Source organism: Pygoscelis adeliae, unplaced genomic scaffold (genome assembly GCF_000699105.1).
Source record: "Pygoscelis adeliae isolate BGI_AS28 unplaced genomic scaffold, ASM69910v1 Scaffold227, whole genome shotgun sequence".
NCBI classification, from domain to species: Eukaryota; Metazoa; Chordata; class Aves; order Sphenisciformes; family Spheniscidae; genus Pygoscelis; species Pygoscelis adeliae.
The window spans coordinates 448702-464957 of NW_008825100.1; the positions used below are offsets into that span (position 1 = coordinate 448702).

Genomic DNA, 16256 nt, shown 5'->3' on the forward strand with positions numbered 1-16256 from the left:
GGGTTAAACCATGACACAAGGCAAAGTGGGTCACTGAACACTTGCCAGTTTACATTAGCAAAAGTGTTCTTACCTCTTTAAATTCTTTCACTGTTTTAAAGTAAAGCCTCTGTTTCTCCAGAAGCTCTAAGTATTCATCATTCAACTGGTCTCTTCGCATTTTGTTTTCTTGTTTCTTCTTTTCCATCTGTTGGTAAAAAGGAAGGCTAAGAGATCATATACTGTATAAGGAATATACAAACACACACGTATATACTGTATAAGGAACAACTATCTAAAATAGAAAATGGGAGACAGATGCTTCGTAAATGATACCCCTGGCTTGTGCTTTAAATGCAATGAACATTTGGGCCAGCTCTTAAAAAAAAAAAAATTAAAAAACTAATGCCAAAGTCTCAGTACCGGTGGCACTATAGGTAGCATTCAGAATTAAACTAAGGCTCACATCTCTGCAAGCCAGGAATCTTGTTCACTGAACAATTCTACCTCAATGACGACACAGGGAAATTACTTAACAAAAAAAAACCACCACCCCAAAACACAAACCACCAAAAAAAAAGGTTTTTGATGCAACACTGAGATCTTGATTTGGTTGTTTATGTTAGTTGTATCAATCGGGGAGGGCAGGAGACATCTTTACCTTCCTACGCAGTGCTGTACTTGCTCAAGACCCACACATAAGCAATCTCTTTTCTTTTCTCCTTGTGCCAAAGTTGTGACAAACATAACTTTAGTCCCTACTTGTGAAGAGGATTGGTTCTTAGTATAGAACAGACTGCCTTCCTCTCAGGGGTAGTTCTAATGAAGTTCTTCCATCACAGACAAGTTTGCTGCTAGTCTAGAGAGTAAATTTTCCCTCCCTCCCTCTGGTGCTAGGGTACAACCATATTAAAAAAGCCCTGTTGTATTCCTCTCCCCAGAAATTATTTTTGCATTCTCTCTGACAGGCTTTCACCACCTAAATTTTGACAGGGAAAAATGCAATTCCAAAAACTGCAGGAGTCCCCTGAAGCCCAAACAAGCAGGTAGTTCCACAGCAGCAGAGCCTGCTGCATTTCTAGATTTATGTATCAACATTGACCTTACTGATTCTTATGCCTGAAAGAAATGAACAGATCCCAAACTTCCCCTGAGTATGAACACTGCTAACAAGGTACGTCTCCTTTACAAAGCCAACTGCTGTCCAAAACATCAGGGAATCTCTCCTAATGTAACTTATCAGGGCCAGTAGGTTTTTAAAGTTTTGCTTGAGGAAGAAAAAGCGTTAAATGTGTTAATGCAGAAGAAAGCATTACCACATGTGTCCCATTCCTTTAGGATGAGGCTAAAAACAGCATCGCTAAAACATCTAGGAACTAGATTCTTGTGAAGAGATAAGACCCTATTACTACCCTTTGATAAATTTCTTCCTTTATGCATGACCATGACAAATCTCTTGACATAGTCCTCTCAGTAGAAACTGGCCTGCTCTGTCCTCGGAAAGCCTCACGAATATCTGTTATCACACTGAAATGCTTGTTCGCAAGTTACTCGTTCTTGGTAACAAGTATGTCTGATTTCTCCTTAGGCCTCTTTTACAATGCAGTTACAGTATGATGGGCTTTGAAAACTGAAATTTCTCTTCAGGTGGAAGGTCTTCAGGGCTGTACAGAAAACAAAGTGGATGTACTTTCAGAGTGAATCGTGAAACTGACTGTGAGCACTTCTAATGCACTGCAGACAGAAGTCAAATAGATAAGACTAAACCATCTCGGGGATGAATAACCCTTGCAGCGTACAACTAGCCTGTCTGTTGAGAAAGTCATCCAAGAGACATTTCCTAGGTGAAGAATAGGGAAACCTTCCCTTTTGCAGCAGAGCTGTTCCCCAAGGAACCATGTGAATCGTTAAAACTTTCTTAGCATCCTTTTGTTGTCAGTATCTTCACTGGCATTGAGAAATCAACTGTGAGAAGGTACCAAATGATTATCTACTCCATCACTAACAATCAATTTTTTTCTCTCAATTGAGATAAGCTTAGCTTTTTCATTCAGAAACTCTGTTTTTCCCCATTAGTTGTAACTGCCACCTCCTGCTGATCCAGACACCTACACCGAGGAATGAAACGTCACTTGTGAACTCTCTCACAATATGCCAGTGGCCAAACTGCCAGTGCAGAAATACAGCCCAAGTGATGTGAGCTGCCATTGCTTTCAGCAACCATCAGAGATGCTGAAATTATTCTCCCAAAATAATGAGTCATCTGACATGATAGCTCCCATTTACTTCCCTCTCCCTTATCTGTACGTGAAGCAGCTGACAGTTTTGGTTCCATTTGAGAATACAGTAGGAGAGTCCAGAATGATTTTATGGACTTCAAAGATTTAACAGTTCAATTGCAAGACCCTGAAGTAAGTCACAGCAGAGCTCTCAGTCTGCTTTCACTCCTTGCGTCTGCTGTGCTGTTACCCGTTTCTGCATGCATAACGCAGGACAAGACACAAAGCAACACGCTGAACTCCTGGACAGTTTCAATTTAGGGCAGTTGCTTGCTGCAGCAATTAAAATAATGTCACTTTTCAAAAAAGAAAGAAATGTAATTATCTTCAAGCTCATCTTCACCAGTCAGAATTGCGCTGTTCTAAAGTATTTTCATAATCTCAATTTGACCCTGAGTCACTCGTTATGTCAACAGCCTTCATGACAGAAAGATGACCCATACATACAACCACTGATATCACTATTTTTTCTGCCGTCATTTTGTTCTCTCTGAAAATAAGAAATTGAGCAAATAAAACTAATTAATTGCAAAAAAAGGCAATGAACTAGCCACCTATTCAAACACAGCACTTTATAGTAAATGTCTCATATTTTTATAGTGGAGTTCATTAGTGCAAGAGAGCTTTATTACAGCTTGAGTTCCATCCCATTCTGTTTATCTATAAGTACATGCTTATTGTATTTTGTACTTGAAGTTTCTATTTAGCTATTGAGATAAAACAGCCCAATACCTGGACAGACTGCATTTCAGTACACATTCTAGTATATATTGATTTATAGTCTATCATACTTCCATTTAAACTCAGATAAAGAACAGCTATAATCCACTACCAAGAATTTTCTGGCTCTATAGAGAAAAGAATCTCAAAGCCCCTTTATGGGACTTAAGCGAACATATTCATATTTTCCTATGAAAATAAAAGAGAGTAAAACAACACAATAGCTACAAGTTAGTAACTACCATTATCAAGAAGTACTTAAGCCTATCCCCATTGAATGCAAATATGCCTGTGGACAGCTTTACTTGGAGCCACTGTTGGACCTCATGGTTGCACTGCCCCAAGACCACGTAACACAAGTCCACTGAGGCTGTGCTTTTACAAAACAGACCCCAAAGGTTACTGGAAGCATTTTTATCTTCTCCGAATGAGCACTGAGGCTCTGCTCACCCACAAACCCCTTTCACTTACTATGTGGACATAACACAACGCTGAGTCTTTTCTGAATCAGGTTGAAACCAACAAAAACAACAAAAAACCACCCGAGTGGATTCAGCAAGGTGTCAGCTGAGCACTGCACCCAGGACAAGGGAAGCTGATGGCTGGGACTCTGTGAGGTGCTGCTGACCCTCTTCAGCAGCAGAAAGCAGCTTCAATCAGCTCCAGCTGCCTGCGAAACCGCGCCCGAGACATCGGTCTGACTGCGCCCACGCAAACCAAATGGAAGAATTCTCACTGACTTCAGTGACATACAGCTGTTTCAAGCACCTACATCACTACACTGCCAATAACGAAGTTAAGGGGTATAAGCTTCCCATCTGGGGAGAAGTGTTATAATACCTCTGTTCTACTCTATTCATTAACATTTCAGTGGTGAGCAGTTTCTTATGGATGTGAAAATAAGTAATACTTGTTAGTTGCTTGCTGAATTTGCACCTCACATAATAACTATGCATGGAGAAACCCACTATCCAAGAGGCTTTTCTGAAATAATTCCCAGGTTCTAGCAAAGAAAGTGAGAAGAGTTTCAGACCTTCATCCGATTCTGTTTGATGCCTTCTACAATCTGCTCCATCTGCCGTAAAAACTGCTCACGAGAACCAGAAGATGCCATTGCTCTGGAAAGAAAAGAAGATAACAACTGACAGGGATGTAGGACAACGTGTCTCATCTACAGTTGTCTTGCATATTTACCCATGTCCAAGAATTCACATTGCTTAGTGTTCTATGTAAAAATTCATCTTTTTAATCACTGATTTCAGGTAACAGCGCAGCTCCTTCAGCTGGTATAAACTATCAAAGAGATGGGAACAGACTACAGAGCTCATCATAAGTGTTCTCCCTGTCGGTTTAAGTCTGTTCCTTTCTCTCACATGTTGTACAGAAATCAATTGCTATTAACCAACCAAAAGCACAAACTTTTAAGAAAAGCAGCTGCTGTGAATATTAAGGCGGCAAGTAGAGGACTAGTAGATCAGTAAATTTTCTAAAAAGTAATTTCATGCCCTGATAGGGAAAGCCCAGAAGTAATTTTAGACTTGTAACATATCTTAAACAGATTAAGAAAAATAAAACAAAGAAAATAAGACACCTGCCCCTGCACACCCACCCAACAAAAAAAAAGAATCCAAAACCCAACTGTCCATTACTGCATTTGTTTCTACTGACTGGACAGAATCAAAAGGATCTAATCACTGAGCAAAATAGATCTACAATCCCTGCTGCAAAGGAAAACATCTGAAATACTTAATTCCTGTTTTTTGTTGTAATTAAAAGTTTTGGATATCACAATAGGGGGAAGAAAAAAAAAAATTTCTGACCAAACACAGAAGGACACAAGTGTATCGAAGTGAGTAAAGAGATAATTAATTACTGTGGAAAAAAAAAAGCAGCTTGTAATTTCACAACAGAATTATAAAAAGATATAATAGGAAGAATTGTTTAAAACTATTAAGTGGCCGTCTCCTCCCCCATGACTCTACTGAATTGTACTGTTGTGACAAAAATTCATACTGGACTTTTTTTTGTGAAGTCAAAAAAACACAAAAAAAAAATGCTGGCTGCATCATAGAGTGATATTTGACCTGGAACTTCCAAGGGAACCATGATTTTACCTAAAGCATTCACACTTCATCGAAACCTTTAAATACAGACTTAGTCTATAATAAACATGTCTGCAATATGTCTGAGTCTAATGTTTTGTACATAATGTAATAACCACAACTTCACAAAATGGAGAAAGATATTTAAATTAATGCCAGGAAAATTATGACTGAATGATTTCTTTCCACAACTGCAACTGAAGAGCCAGATATTAAAAACATATGTTGGCTATAAAAGTTAGGTAATCCCAAGTCTTTGATTCCCCAAACATTGGCTTAAACAGAATTAATCAAGTATTTTAGAAAATAGTTTACATTAATAAAAAACTCTAACAATTTCTTAGACTCTGTAACTCAAGCCCGCTCCCATTTTTCCAACCATGCTACTCATTTCAGCTATCAAGAGAAAAATGACCATTACTTACTGATGAAAGTTGTCATGAATAGAATTCAGTAAGTTAACCTGTGAATTAGGAGGAGGGGGGGGAAAAACAAAAAAGAAATTATACATTTGTCTTTCTTCTAGGAGTTTTCAGGGACAATAAAGTGAAATTAAAGTTAAAAAATCAACTATATAGATCTTGCCCTGACAAGCAGTCAGCCAAATGAAAATCACAATGAGCTTTCTTTTGGAAGAGAAACCATGATCCCTCTGTATTAGTAAAATCTATCCCAGCGGGGGAGCCACGGGAAGCAAGCAAGTCTTGGACCACAGCTGCGATTTTTAATTTTACTGATGCCCAGTTATACCACCGAGAATTTTCCAGCGTGACGACTTTCCAGACTAAAGCAATGAAGTAAAATGGCGTATACATCTGTTCAACATGTGTTGAAACTTGACATACAAGGAACTTCCAGGTAGTCATCCAGCGTTCAACAGTGAGGGCACACAAGCATATGTCGTGGCTACGTTAGGTTAGCATCATTAGTCTTACTTGTAGTGACAAGCAGAACAGTTTCACTTAGGCATATCCCTGACTATGCTTACAAGCCAGACAGGATAGCAAATGAAGAAATACCTTTAAAAAAAAAAAACACACAAACAACAACCCAGCAAACAAAAACAAAAAACCCAAGCAATAACTCCCCACCGCCCAAACAAAAGAAACCCAGATTGTATTAACAGTACTGAAGATGCTAGCTTTGAAGCTGTTAGCAGGATAGCTCTGTCAAGAAGCTGCAACTTAGCTCACCGGCCTGAGCAAAGCATTGCTTCTGGGAAAAACAAACCAACCAACCCACCCACCCACCAAAAAACCCCCACTTTCGCTTCCGAGACTGGAACCAGTATCTCCACACAATACTCTAAAGACTCACCAAGCAGTGCAGGAACAGCAGGTGAATTTCTGCACTGCTTTCATTGTGCAGATGAGTTTTACAGGTTTCCAAACAGCCATGCACCATTACTCGCTTTGCTTGTAAGTATTTTACGGGCTGTTAAAGGAACTTCTAAAAAGTACAGAATGGCATTTCACGTGCACGGCTTCTACTATGAGATACTAACATTGCACTGAATCAAGACAGAAATAGAAATTTATAACAACATCACAGGAATATTTTGTTGCTCTTGGTATAAACTCCCCAACTAATTAAACTATATATTAAATATTTTCTATGTTACCGCCTTTGATTTTTTCCTTGCTTTCCACATATTGCTGAGAGCACTAAAATTCACCAAGTAGCAATTAATGTGATTCTCTTGGCTTTGAATACTTCTTGCAAGTCTCCTGTGGTTAAACCTTCCAAGCAGTTTCTCCTTTTAAAAGTGTTCTGTACTAAACAAACCTAAGCGTTGCAAACAGAATCACTCGCCCCACTGCTATGGAAAGCTAAACTGACCTCTCCCAAATCTGAAGTCTTCCATCTGACTGAGACAGCGATAAGCACATGCATGGCAGAATCTGCAGTTGTTCCTGACCTTACTTTGAAAAATTCAAACAAATAAATTCTGAACAGACTCCAAAGCAGCTAAGATGCTTAAGAATTCCTGTTACTTAGAGGAATGAAATTATTGCATGACTCATCAACATTTGCCAAGTCCACATCCTTGCCTCAAGATATTTCCAATAAGCATGTGTTTAAGAATGTAATTACCGTTTATACCACAAAACATTCAAGTCATGAAAAGTAGTACTGCACAACTATTGCATAGTAAGAGTGCTGATGTGTTACATTACAGACAGTAAAATCAGTGTACAAACCCCAAAAATCAAAGACATTATGAAAAAAATTAGTTTACAAGCATTTTAAAAATGAATCTTTCACAAAATATGATTAAAGTATCAACCATATTCACAGAGACCTTTCACGTCAGCACTATAACCCTTATAGCCAAAATTCCACTGTATAACAATTCCTGCTATTGTTATTTTAAAGCAATTATGCTCAGTGTATTTTATGAAAGTGTTGGGTTTGGGGGGAGAAAAGAAAGGGGAAAAAAAAAGGGGGGGGCGCTAGAAAAAGCACAAGCATATTCCAGAAATCTTTGTGAGGCACAGATGCCAAAGGCATCTTTCATACATTACTAGACAACATTTACTTGCTGAAACCTTGGTTCTAATATCAAAAAGCAACACAAGGAAACCTCAGCTATATTATACTTTTAACAAAGTTATGACTGCATCAGAAGACATTAAGACCTCTCTCTCTTGTGATTGACATCAAGATAAAAGAAACCCTTGATCAATTTATTTGCCTTTTGAAATTATATCCATGTAAGTGAAGCTTGGAACTAACAAAAAAACCACCAAACAAAAAACCCCAACCAAAACCCCCCAAAAAGGCATTGAATTATATTGGCAAGAGTACTCCCGATTTATACAACAATGAAATACATCTGCTCTGTATTCTGTCGGCTGTTTTTTTGTCCCCATTTCAAAAAACAATTTCTGTATGCTTTTTAAATTTGCAGGCTTGCCCTCAAAATAAAAATAAAAAATAAAAAATCTATATTAAGCTCTAGCCTCGGGGAGAAGTTAAAGTAATATGAATTCTGTAGCTGCTACTTAATGTAGTATTTTAAATCTGGTATATTGTTATCTGCAACCTGTTGTATTATATATTATGAACACATTTCACCATTTGGAATAAGAAAATAAAAACAATGGAAGACCACAGAAAAATAAAACATGTGATAATCTTACACACTTAGGTAAGGCATTTGCCAGGACCACTGGCAGCCATTATACCACCCGCTCTTGCACAGGGATGCAAGTTTTACAGCTAGGGTTCCTGAACAGTCAGTATATAACTGACATTACATGGTATCATCACTGTTGGTTTGTAGGAAGTTGATGTTTGAAAAACTTTCAAGGAAAATTCTTAATGGTATGAGACGAAAAGGTAAGTTACACCACTAATTCCAAGATAATTTATTTAAGGATCTTAGGGACCATCAGGTAGAATAATTTTTAGAAGCAGCATTCTCTCATGCTAAACTGAAACCTCTCCCAGAAATTAGGTATTTCTAGAGCACACGGCAATCATCACCGCAGGTTAAACTTCTATAAGATCCTGCTTTGTACCAATCACTGACCTAACTCAAAATATATATATACATATCAATAAAAAAAACCCATAAGGCTCAACTCAGCACAGAACTTGAGATATTTTTTTTTCACATATATTATTTACAAGTGTTGTTAAATTAGCTAGTCACAGAAGTTACTTTTAAATTTATTTAAAATGCAGCTTGGAGTCTGACAACATTCATAGAGTGGTATAATACTTTTCTGCAACAGAAAGGGCCAGATCTACCCTGACACTGCAGTCATGCCTTAAAATACTCCTACCAGGATAAACTGCGGAAAGTTAAAGTTCAGAATGGTAGTATGAAAACAGTATTCTGGGTTGTGGGTTTTTTTCCATCGTCCTGGCCTCCAGAAAATCTGTAAGGAAGCCCAGTCTTGTATGTTTGCCAAAGGAAAAAGATATTCTATCTCCGAGTATATCTGAGTAAGTTCTGCACAGAAGTCAAACATCAGTGAGCTTTCCAGCGGACTCACATGGAGCATTTTTTAAGGTTATCAAAACAAAAGCAAGTAAACTGTACTCAGTTACTGTAGAACTAAGTAGGGGAGTCAGGAAGGGATGAAGTTGGTTTCTTTTTCCACAGTTAACACACTCTTGTACGTGCCTAACGTTACTCTATCCTGAAGGGCTGCTGTTTGCCAAAAGTTCCCCCTGTTCCCCAACTACCTCTCCTCACAGTTTTAGCACAGGTACAGTACCTGCAGCATAGGTTAACTGTTAAAGAATATTTCTGGATTTAAACCTATTCCTTCAGTTGTGTTTTGTGGCAGGCAACTGTCAGGATCACACGCCCTTTAAAGAAGCTACAAAAATGAATGACTTTTCTGAATTGAAAAACTGAAAACTATCTAGCCCATGTATTAGAATCAGCTGCCTTATGGAAGGAAATGGTTGCTCATCACCTTCAAAAACAGGAGATAAAGTGTCTTTACATAGTCAGAAATTTGACTACTGCTTGTCTCAAACTAAACAAATATATCTAAGTAATGCAAAACTAACTAATCTGTTCTTATTTTATTAGAATAAACAGAGAAGCCTGAAGTCTCAAAACGTTAAGTATTTTAAAAGTAATGTCGTAATTTTTATCAAGTCTTGACTGCTCCTATTTCTCCACCTTCACTGAAGTCACATGCTTGTCATTGGAAAAAAAAATAAAAATTGAAATCACTTGATTAAATCATCCCCAAGAAAGAGCCAAACTCTGTATAGTAGGGAGAGAGGGGAGGGAAAAAACCAAGTTGCTTTTATGAAAACTACTCTTCTGATCCTGATCCAGTAAAATCACCAGCGACTTCAGCGTAGGCAGGCTCAGACCCTGAGAACTAACTCTGATGCTGCTGACAGCAGCTAGAATTTGCCCTCCAAAGTTACTGACTGTAGCATTGGTTCATAATAAAAAGATATTGACCAGAAAGAGAAAAAGAGGGTAATTTGGTCTTGTGATACCAAGATAGAGATATTTGCTAATCAAATGTTACTCATGTTTAGTGAACACAGTGAGTAGTTTAAACATGCTGTACTAATAGCACTTCTTTTACACAGACCATTTCCCCCTCAACATTAGAAATATTCTTATGAATCGTTTCATTTTCACTTACAAAGACTGTAAACTCTGCTCTGACACCACTGAATATGGTGAAAACCAAGTAAAAAAAAAAACTTCTTACCTCCTTCTCCACAGACTGAATATTTAGAAAACAGTAATAACATTTTCTTACCTCCTTTTCCAAATATACTTTCTTATCATCCAGCGTATTATAAAGAGTAAAGAACTGCTTCGTTTCTTTGTGAGTTGCTGAGACTGCAAACAAAAAAAGGATAGAATAATAAAAGAGCATGAGGTGAACCAGAATCTGTAAAAACACTTCGTAGGCTTTATATAATATACTTTCCACTATCAATAATGGAAAACACTCTTTAATACATTCTGGAAGAATATCCCCTCTGCGTGTAAGTCTCCAGCAGGGTTTGCAGCTGTCAGATTTTATGAGAACAACACAGCCTAAATTAAGCCTCAACTGCTGACAGTCCTTTATGCAAACATACATTGGTACTATCAGTTGTGCTTCCTTACCACTGTCTGTTCCTCCTTCCTTCACAAGCTTTACCCTTACACCATACAGGTTGCTGTGCTGCTAACAGTTGCCCTCGCATAGCTTGCCCGTGGTGGCGGAGAGGCACAGACTCAGCAGGGACAGATAAGAAACAGATAATATGATAGTACTGTGTGGAAAAAAAGTGCATTATACACTATATATATATATTTTTTTTTTTTTCAAGCCACACATGTGCAAGATGCCCAAGAAAGCTTTTACTGTTTTAAAGCCTTTTTTTCTCTTCTTACAATTTATTCATGCAGTTAGGATTAAATAATACTTTCTTTTCAAATAATACTTTCTGGTTTAGGTGATTATAGCAGATGTTGGTCATAGCTCAGTGGGGAAGGTAAGGCTCAGACAGGCATTCCCTTTGGGCCTACAAGATGATGACTGATACTCAAATCTGCTAAGTTTTCATCTATTCTTTAGTTCTTCAGTGCCTAATGAAACCTAAGATATTTGTGATTCCCAAGGAAGGAGTTCAACAGAGAAGGACAGTTGGCAAAAACTATTATGGTTAATATATTAAGCACTGTCTAGAATCCTGAACCTGGAAAAAACGTATGGGTTAAAAAAGATCAAACAATTTAATAATGAAAATTATTCCAGAGGTCATGATTAAGCCAGATAAACCTGAGTGAAGTCATGCTCATTACATTAAACTCTAACGGCTAACAAGCTGCCATCTTCAAATAAAACCCTTACTAAACTGACACGCTGGACTAGGCTTTTGAATGGAACCATTTACAGACAGCATTACCTCCTTCCCACGTCACATCATTAAACATCCAAATTTTTAAAGAAAGTCCAACTGTTGATTTGTACAATTCTGTTCTCCAGCTGAAGCCCAACAGCAACGCACAACTCAAGGTTGAATGTTTTAGTGACAGAAATCCAGCAGTGGCTACTTCTGCAGTAGCAAGATGTTCGGGACCGAGAGCTTTCTCATTGCCACAGTATGACTGTGACACATGTTCTGCACATGCTGTAGCCTTGAGAAGCATACCGAGTACTGGGAGCCTGAAAGCACTGAGGAATTCAGGAAAGCCTGGGATAGGTTGACAAATCAGTAAGGGCTATTCAGTATGTTCCACAAAGGTTTTCCAAATGCTGAAATCAGGCTGCTTCTTAAAAAAATGCATGAAACACAAGGATCGCCAGCAGGCTTACTTGAGGCATGCTCTCTTAGTTCGGTTTTTGCAGGACTCGCCGCTGCCAAATGGAAGAAGCCTTTCCCAAACCATTTCCTTCCTGCGGCTCTTCCCTTTCTTACAGCAGCTCTGGTAGTCACAGATCTTTTATGAGTAGATTCCACATACCAACCCAAAGAAAACTTTTCAGGATTTCCACTCGGTTAGAAAGTTGTACCAGCTTACAGAGCCTTATGGGCACACACCAGAGCCCACGTAAGGTAAGGCAGACAAAGAAAGAAGAGGAAGAAGGAGCCAATTGGCTCATTGATTCTCTTGAAACCACAGCTTAATGTTTTCAAGGAAAAGGCTTCAGTTCGGTCAAAAATAAAGCAGGGAATATTGGAACTTAAAAGCATTCTAGTACAGAATCGCAGAATTACTGAGGTTGGAAGGCATTGCTGAAGATTGTCTTGTCCAACACACCTTAGATCAAAGTTCAAAAAAATAGGTTTTGAACCTATTAAAGATCACCTGAATCTGGCTAAATAAAAAGTCTCTAAAAAATACCACAATTCACAGGAAGACCCGCTAGAGATTTTCATCTCCTTTTTCGAAAAAGTTAGCCTGTACAATCAGGTTCCTGGCCTCAACTGAGCAGTGTGTTATCTAAGTTACTACATGTATTTGGTACTATAGAAAACAAAGTCCTATAAAATTCAAAGCATCTTAAATCTACACCCAAAGCTGCACAAGTCTTTTTGACCTTAATCTTTCGGTACTTCATGTATAAATGAAGCCCCCACCTACTGAGCAGGTAGATGCTCTGACCATGGATTATTTGGCTGAATTCCCTTGGGCATGACAGACAAAACAATGTGTAGAAAATTTACTGAAAGTCAACAAAGTTGTCTTTATAGCTGGACTTGATTAAATAAACTGCATGGCACATAAGCAGCAAAGCGGGGGGAAGGAAGTACTGGGTTTGTACTCACTAAAGAGGTACACCTATTCCATGCATTGAGTTAGGCCACGCACATGGAAGACAGCACATGACTATGTCACTAGAGATGCCTCATCAGGGCAAGGGATTTGGATCAAAGTTAGATAACAATTTTAGAACTGCGCAACCTTCAAGAGCTTGGGTCACACATGTATTTAAAGATAAAAAGAATATATAGATATATATAAAGATACAAAGAATATCTTTAAAACATTAGCTAGTTCTTCTTGGTAGAAACTTATTTTAGCTTGTGCTAATACACAAGCTACATTAAATACACACCAGGAAGTATACTGGTCTGTTACCAGTTTAATGGAACAACTTTAAAATTTTATTCAGTTTGCATGCTCCATACTATCCATGCACAGCAAACGCATACCTATCCAAAAAGTCACCCGAGCCCATTTTCCCCATTTTATAATCAGATACCTCATGTCAATGAAAACAATGAAAGTAATCAAACGTTAAGAGCAATTAATTAAACACAACTCGAATTTACAGCAACCTCATTTGTAAATGGTGAATTAAGGACTTTCTAAACATGCTGGTCATTAATGACTGAACCTGTTGCAGACAAAATTTACTCCAGAGATCTTGTGCATCAAGTTTCGCCCTCAGGAAAATTCTTATAGCCAGCTTATAAAGCCTTGAAAATAGGGTGTATAACATGAATACTAAAAGACCCTTAAAATACCACAAAATTAGCAAGTGCTGTTGTTACATGCCATATGCTTAAAATGCAATTGCCCTCCTTGCAAGGCTTTAGCCTGCAGCAGGATGTTCCTGCTTGATATACATACCCTGACTGTAAAGTTCAATAAATCTCTTCTGATACTGTGTTAGCTCAGCTCGGCTGGGTACTTCATCAATCTTGCGTTGTAAAATGGCTATTTCTCTGTTTCTTCGTGCCTGAATAGAAAGTTAGGAGGGGAGAAAACAAAGCCTCTTCTTGTTCTCTTCTTAAAATGGATGAAGCCCCCCCCAGCAGTATTTTGTTACCAAATAATTAATTTTAAAAAAAAAAGCATTGGCTGAGGCTCAATTTTTTTGGTAATTGATTTGTGACAGAAAAGCTTTTAGAACAACAGAAAGAAGTATTAGAAGTTACAAGATAAGAAAAACATCAATAATTTTGTACAAGTAAATTTACAAAGAGTTACTCACCAATAACAGCCGGATCTTTTGAAGTTTATCTTTCTCAATTTTGTACTGCTGTTCTATAATCTTATTTGGCTCCTAGAATTTGAGAACCCAAAACAATTGTGTATTACAGTAGCAAAAATGTGCAGACTGGGTTTGTTTGCTGTGTTTGTCTATCTTCCATTTGATGGCTCCCGCAATAACACCACCATTTGCTGTTATTTTTAACAATGATTCATAATCTGCATAAAAAATTTGACATCTTTTACTGTAAACAAGTGCATTTTGCTAGCTTTTAAGCCTTTGATGTTTTAGTTTTTAAGATTTGTCAATAGTTTTTCCACTGCTTTTCAACAGTCACACTTTAAATGAAGATATGTATCGGAAGATTGCCCATACTCTTTGTCTGAATGTTTATACTTTGATTCAGTGGTGGGGTTAAGGATAAACATGGCCGAGGACAGAACATAAACCCTCTGACATGTATTCTAGATTTCCTGGATTGTGGACTTTAAGATACATTTTTAAACCAGAAAAAACTAAGATTTAGGTTTGCATTTTAATTTTTTCATGCTGCGTTCAGGACAGCAGCATCATGGAACCTGTAATCTACCTCCTTTCAGAGGCATAAATGTATCAAATGTTTACCCACTGAAAATACAAGTAATTCAAGCTTTTCCTTTTCTATTCATTCATTATTCATTGCCATCAGTCTGGATGCACTTGTGTTAAAGCCTAACTTCTGACAGCTGCTCATGGCATGCAATGTACTGAGCCACTGAAAACTTGTGCTTTCATTCTTCAAATAAATCCACTTTTAAGAAAAAAACCCAACCAAAACAAACATGCTTTCTGAGGAAGACCTGTTTTTGTCAGAGGTACGCACTGCTCTTAACACAACATCCAGAGATTCTTCTTTACTACAAAGACAGTAAAAGGCACAAAAGCATCTATGACTTAACCCCATGGATTCTGCAAGAATAATGAACACTACTACAGCTATTTTCAGCCTACTGTATTTCTATGATTATTAGCCTGAACTGTGGCTTTACGAGTCGGGGAGAACAGAATTTTTCAGAGATTGCAACAGATGCTTTAATGCTTACGAGAATGTGCCAGAAGTCAGAAGGACCCAAACCAGTATTTTAAAACACAAATTGAAAATAAAAACTTAGATGTTTGCTATTACCTGTTCCTCCCCGTTTTCCACTGCCTCAGCTTTCAAATTCTCAATATCTTGTTGAAGTCTCTCCATTTCTTCCTTTAAAACAAAAAGTTTATGTTGCTTTTAACTGAGAGCTATGCTCTTAACAGGGTAGAGCAGGAAGCTTGACAACACACACCTCTAACAAAATTGTGGAGCTGACCACACATTTTGTATTTAAATTTCTAAGATTAAACAGGATTTCCTGCTTAAGGGTAAGGCATCCATTATCAGTCATTACATAAAACTGTCTGCTTTTATCAACCATAGAAAAAATTTATTTCTTACTTGCAAATATACTAGATCCAGCTAAGACGACTAGTGAGTGACATGGAGAATGAAACCGAGGAAGCAAAGGAATATTACAATAGCAATAGCATGACACAGGACTGCAACATACGGCATTTGTAAAAATGAACGAACCTAAAGTTACTTGCAAGGTAGTTTCCATTACAATCTTTTGAGCTTTCCAAAGGAGCATGTATGGGAAAATGAGGTTCCTATGCTCAGTCTATGCCTCAGGGCACTATTTCTTTTTACTTCTTTTCATTCTATTAAATCCCACCCACTATTATTTAAATAGAAGATAATGAAAAGAATTTTCTCCAATCATATTTCTAGGCAGTCCATAAACACAGCAGTAAACAGGACAGCAAAACATGGTAATTAAGCAGTAAAACTGAAATGCGCTCTGAAAACTGCAGTAGCTTCATCTCAGTCTTGTCTCTTTCGGTGGGTTGCTCCAAAGCTAGGGGCCTTCACGAAGCCCTCCTCTTTGGCACTGTACCTCTCCTCAGATCACTGTTGGCTGCATTATCCAGGAAGAGACAATCCAGTTCAGGTTGAGAAGAGCACAGGTGGGTATCTAGTACAGCCCAATCTCAAACTTACATTTGAGAGCTCCCTGTCAACCCACCCCAAGTTGCTCTCAGCAGAATGGTAATGGGAACAAGAAGAGCCACAGCTGTGACCGCTACAAGGCTGATCTGACATTACATGTCTAGGAACTGCCCTTTATTAAAGAGTCCCAGGCACAACAGAACACTGAAGGCCACACTAATTTAGATGC

General features: G+C 38.0%; 1 protein-coding gene across 1 annotated transcript in view; it reads right to left on the bottom strand.

Moving 5' to 3' along the window:
* Positions 1–16256, bottom strand: part of CCDC93 (coiled-coil domain containing 93) — a 65014-nt gene that overhangs the window by 2940 nt on the left and 45818 nt on the right. The window contains exons 17-23 of the mRNA XM_009327158.1: positions 15173–15244; positions 14008–14079; positions 13644–13752; positions 10330–10412; positions 5506–5543; positions 4012–4096; positions 54–187 (exon numbers count right to left, since the gene is read on the bottom strand). Coding sequence (XP_009325433.1) covers positions 54–187; positions 4012–4096; positions 5506–5543; positions 10330–10412; positions 13644–13752; positions 14008–14079; positions 15173–15244 — 593 coding nt within the window. The remainder of the gene's footprint in view (positions 1–53; positions 188–4011; positions 4097–5505; positions 5544–10329; positions 10413–13643; positions 13753–14007; positions 14080–15172; positions 15245–16256) is intronic.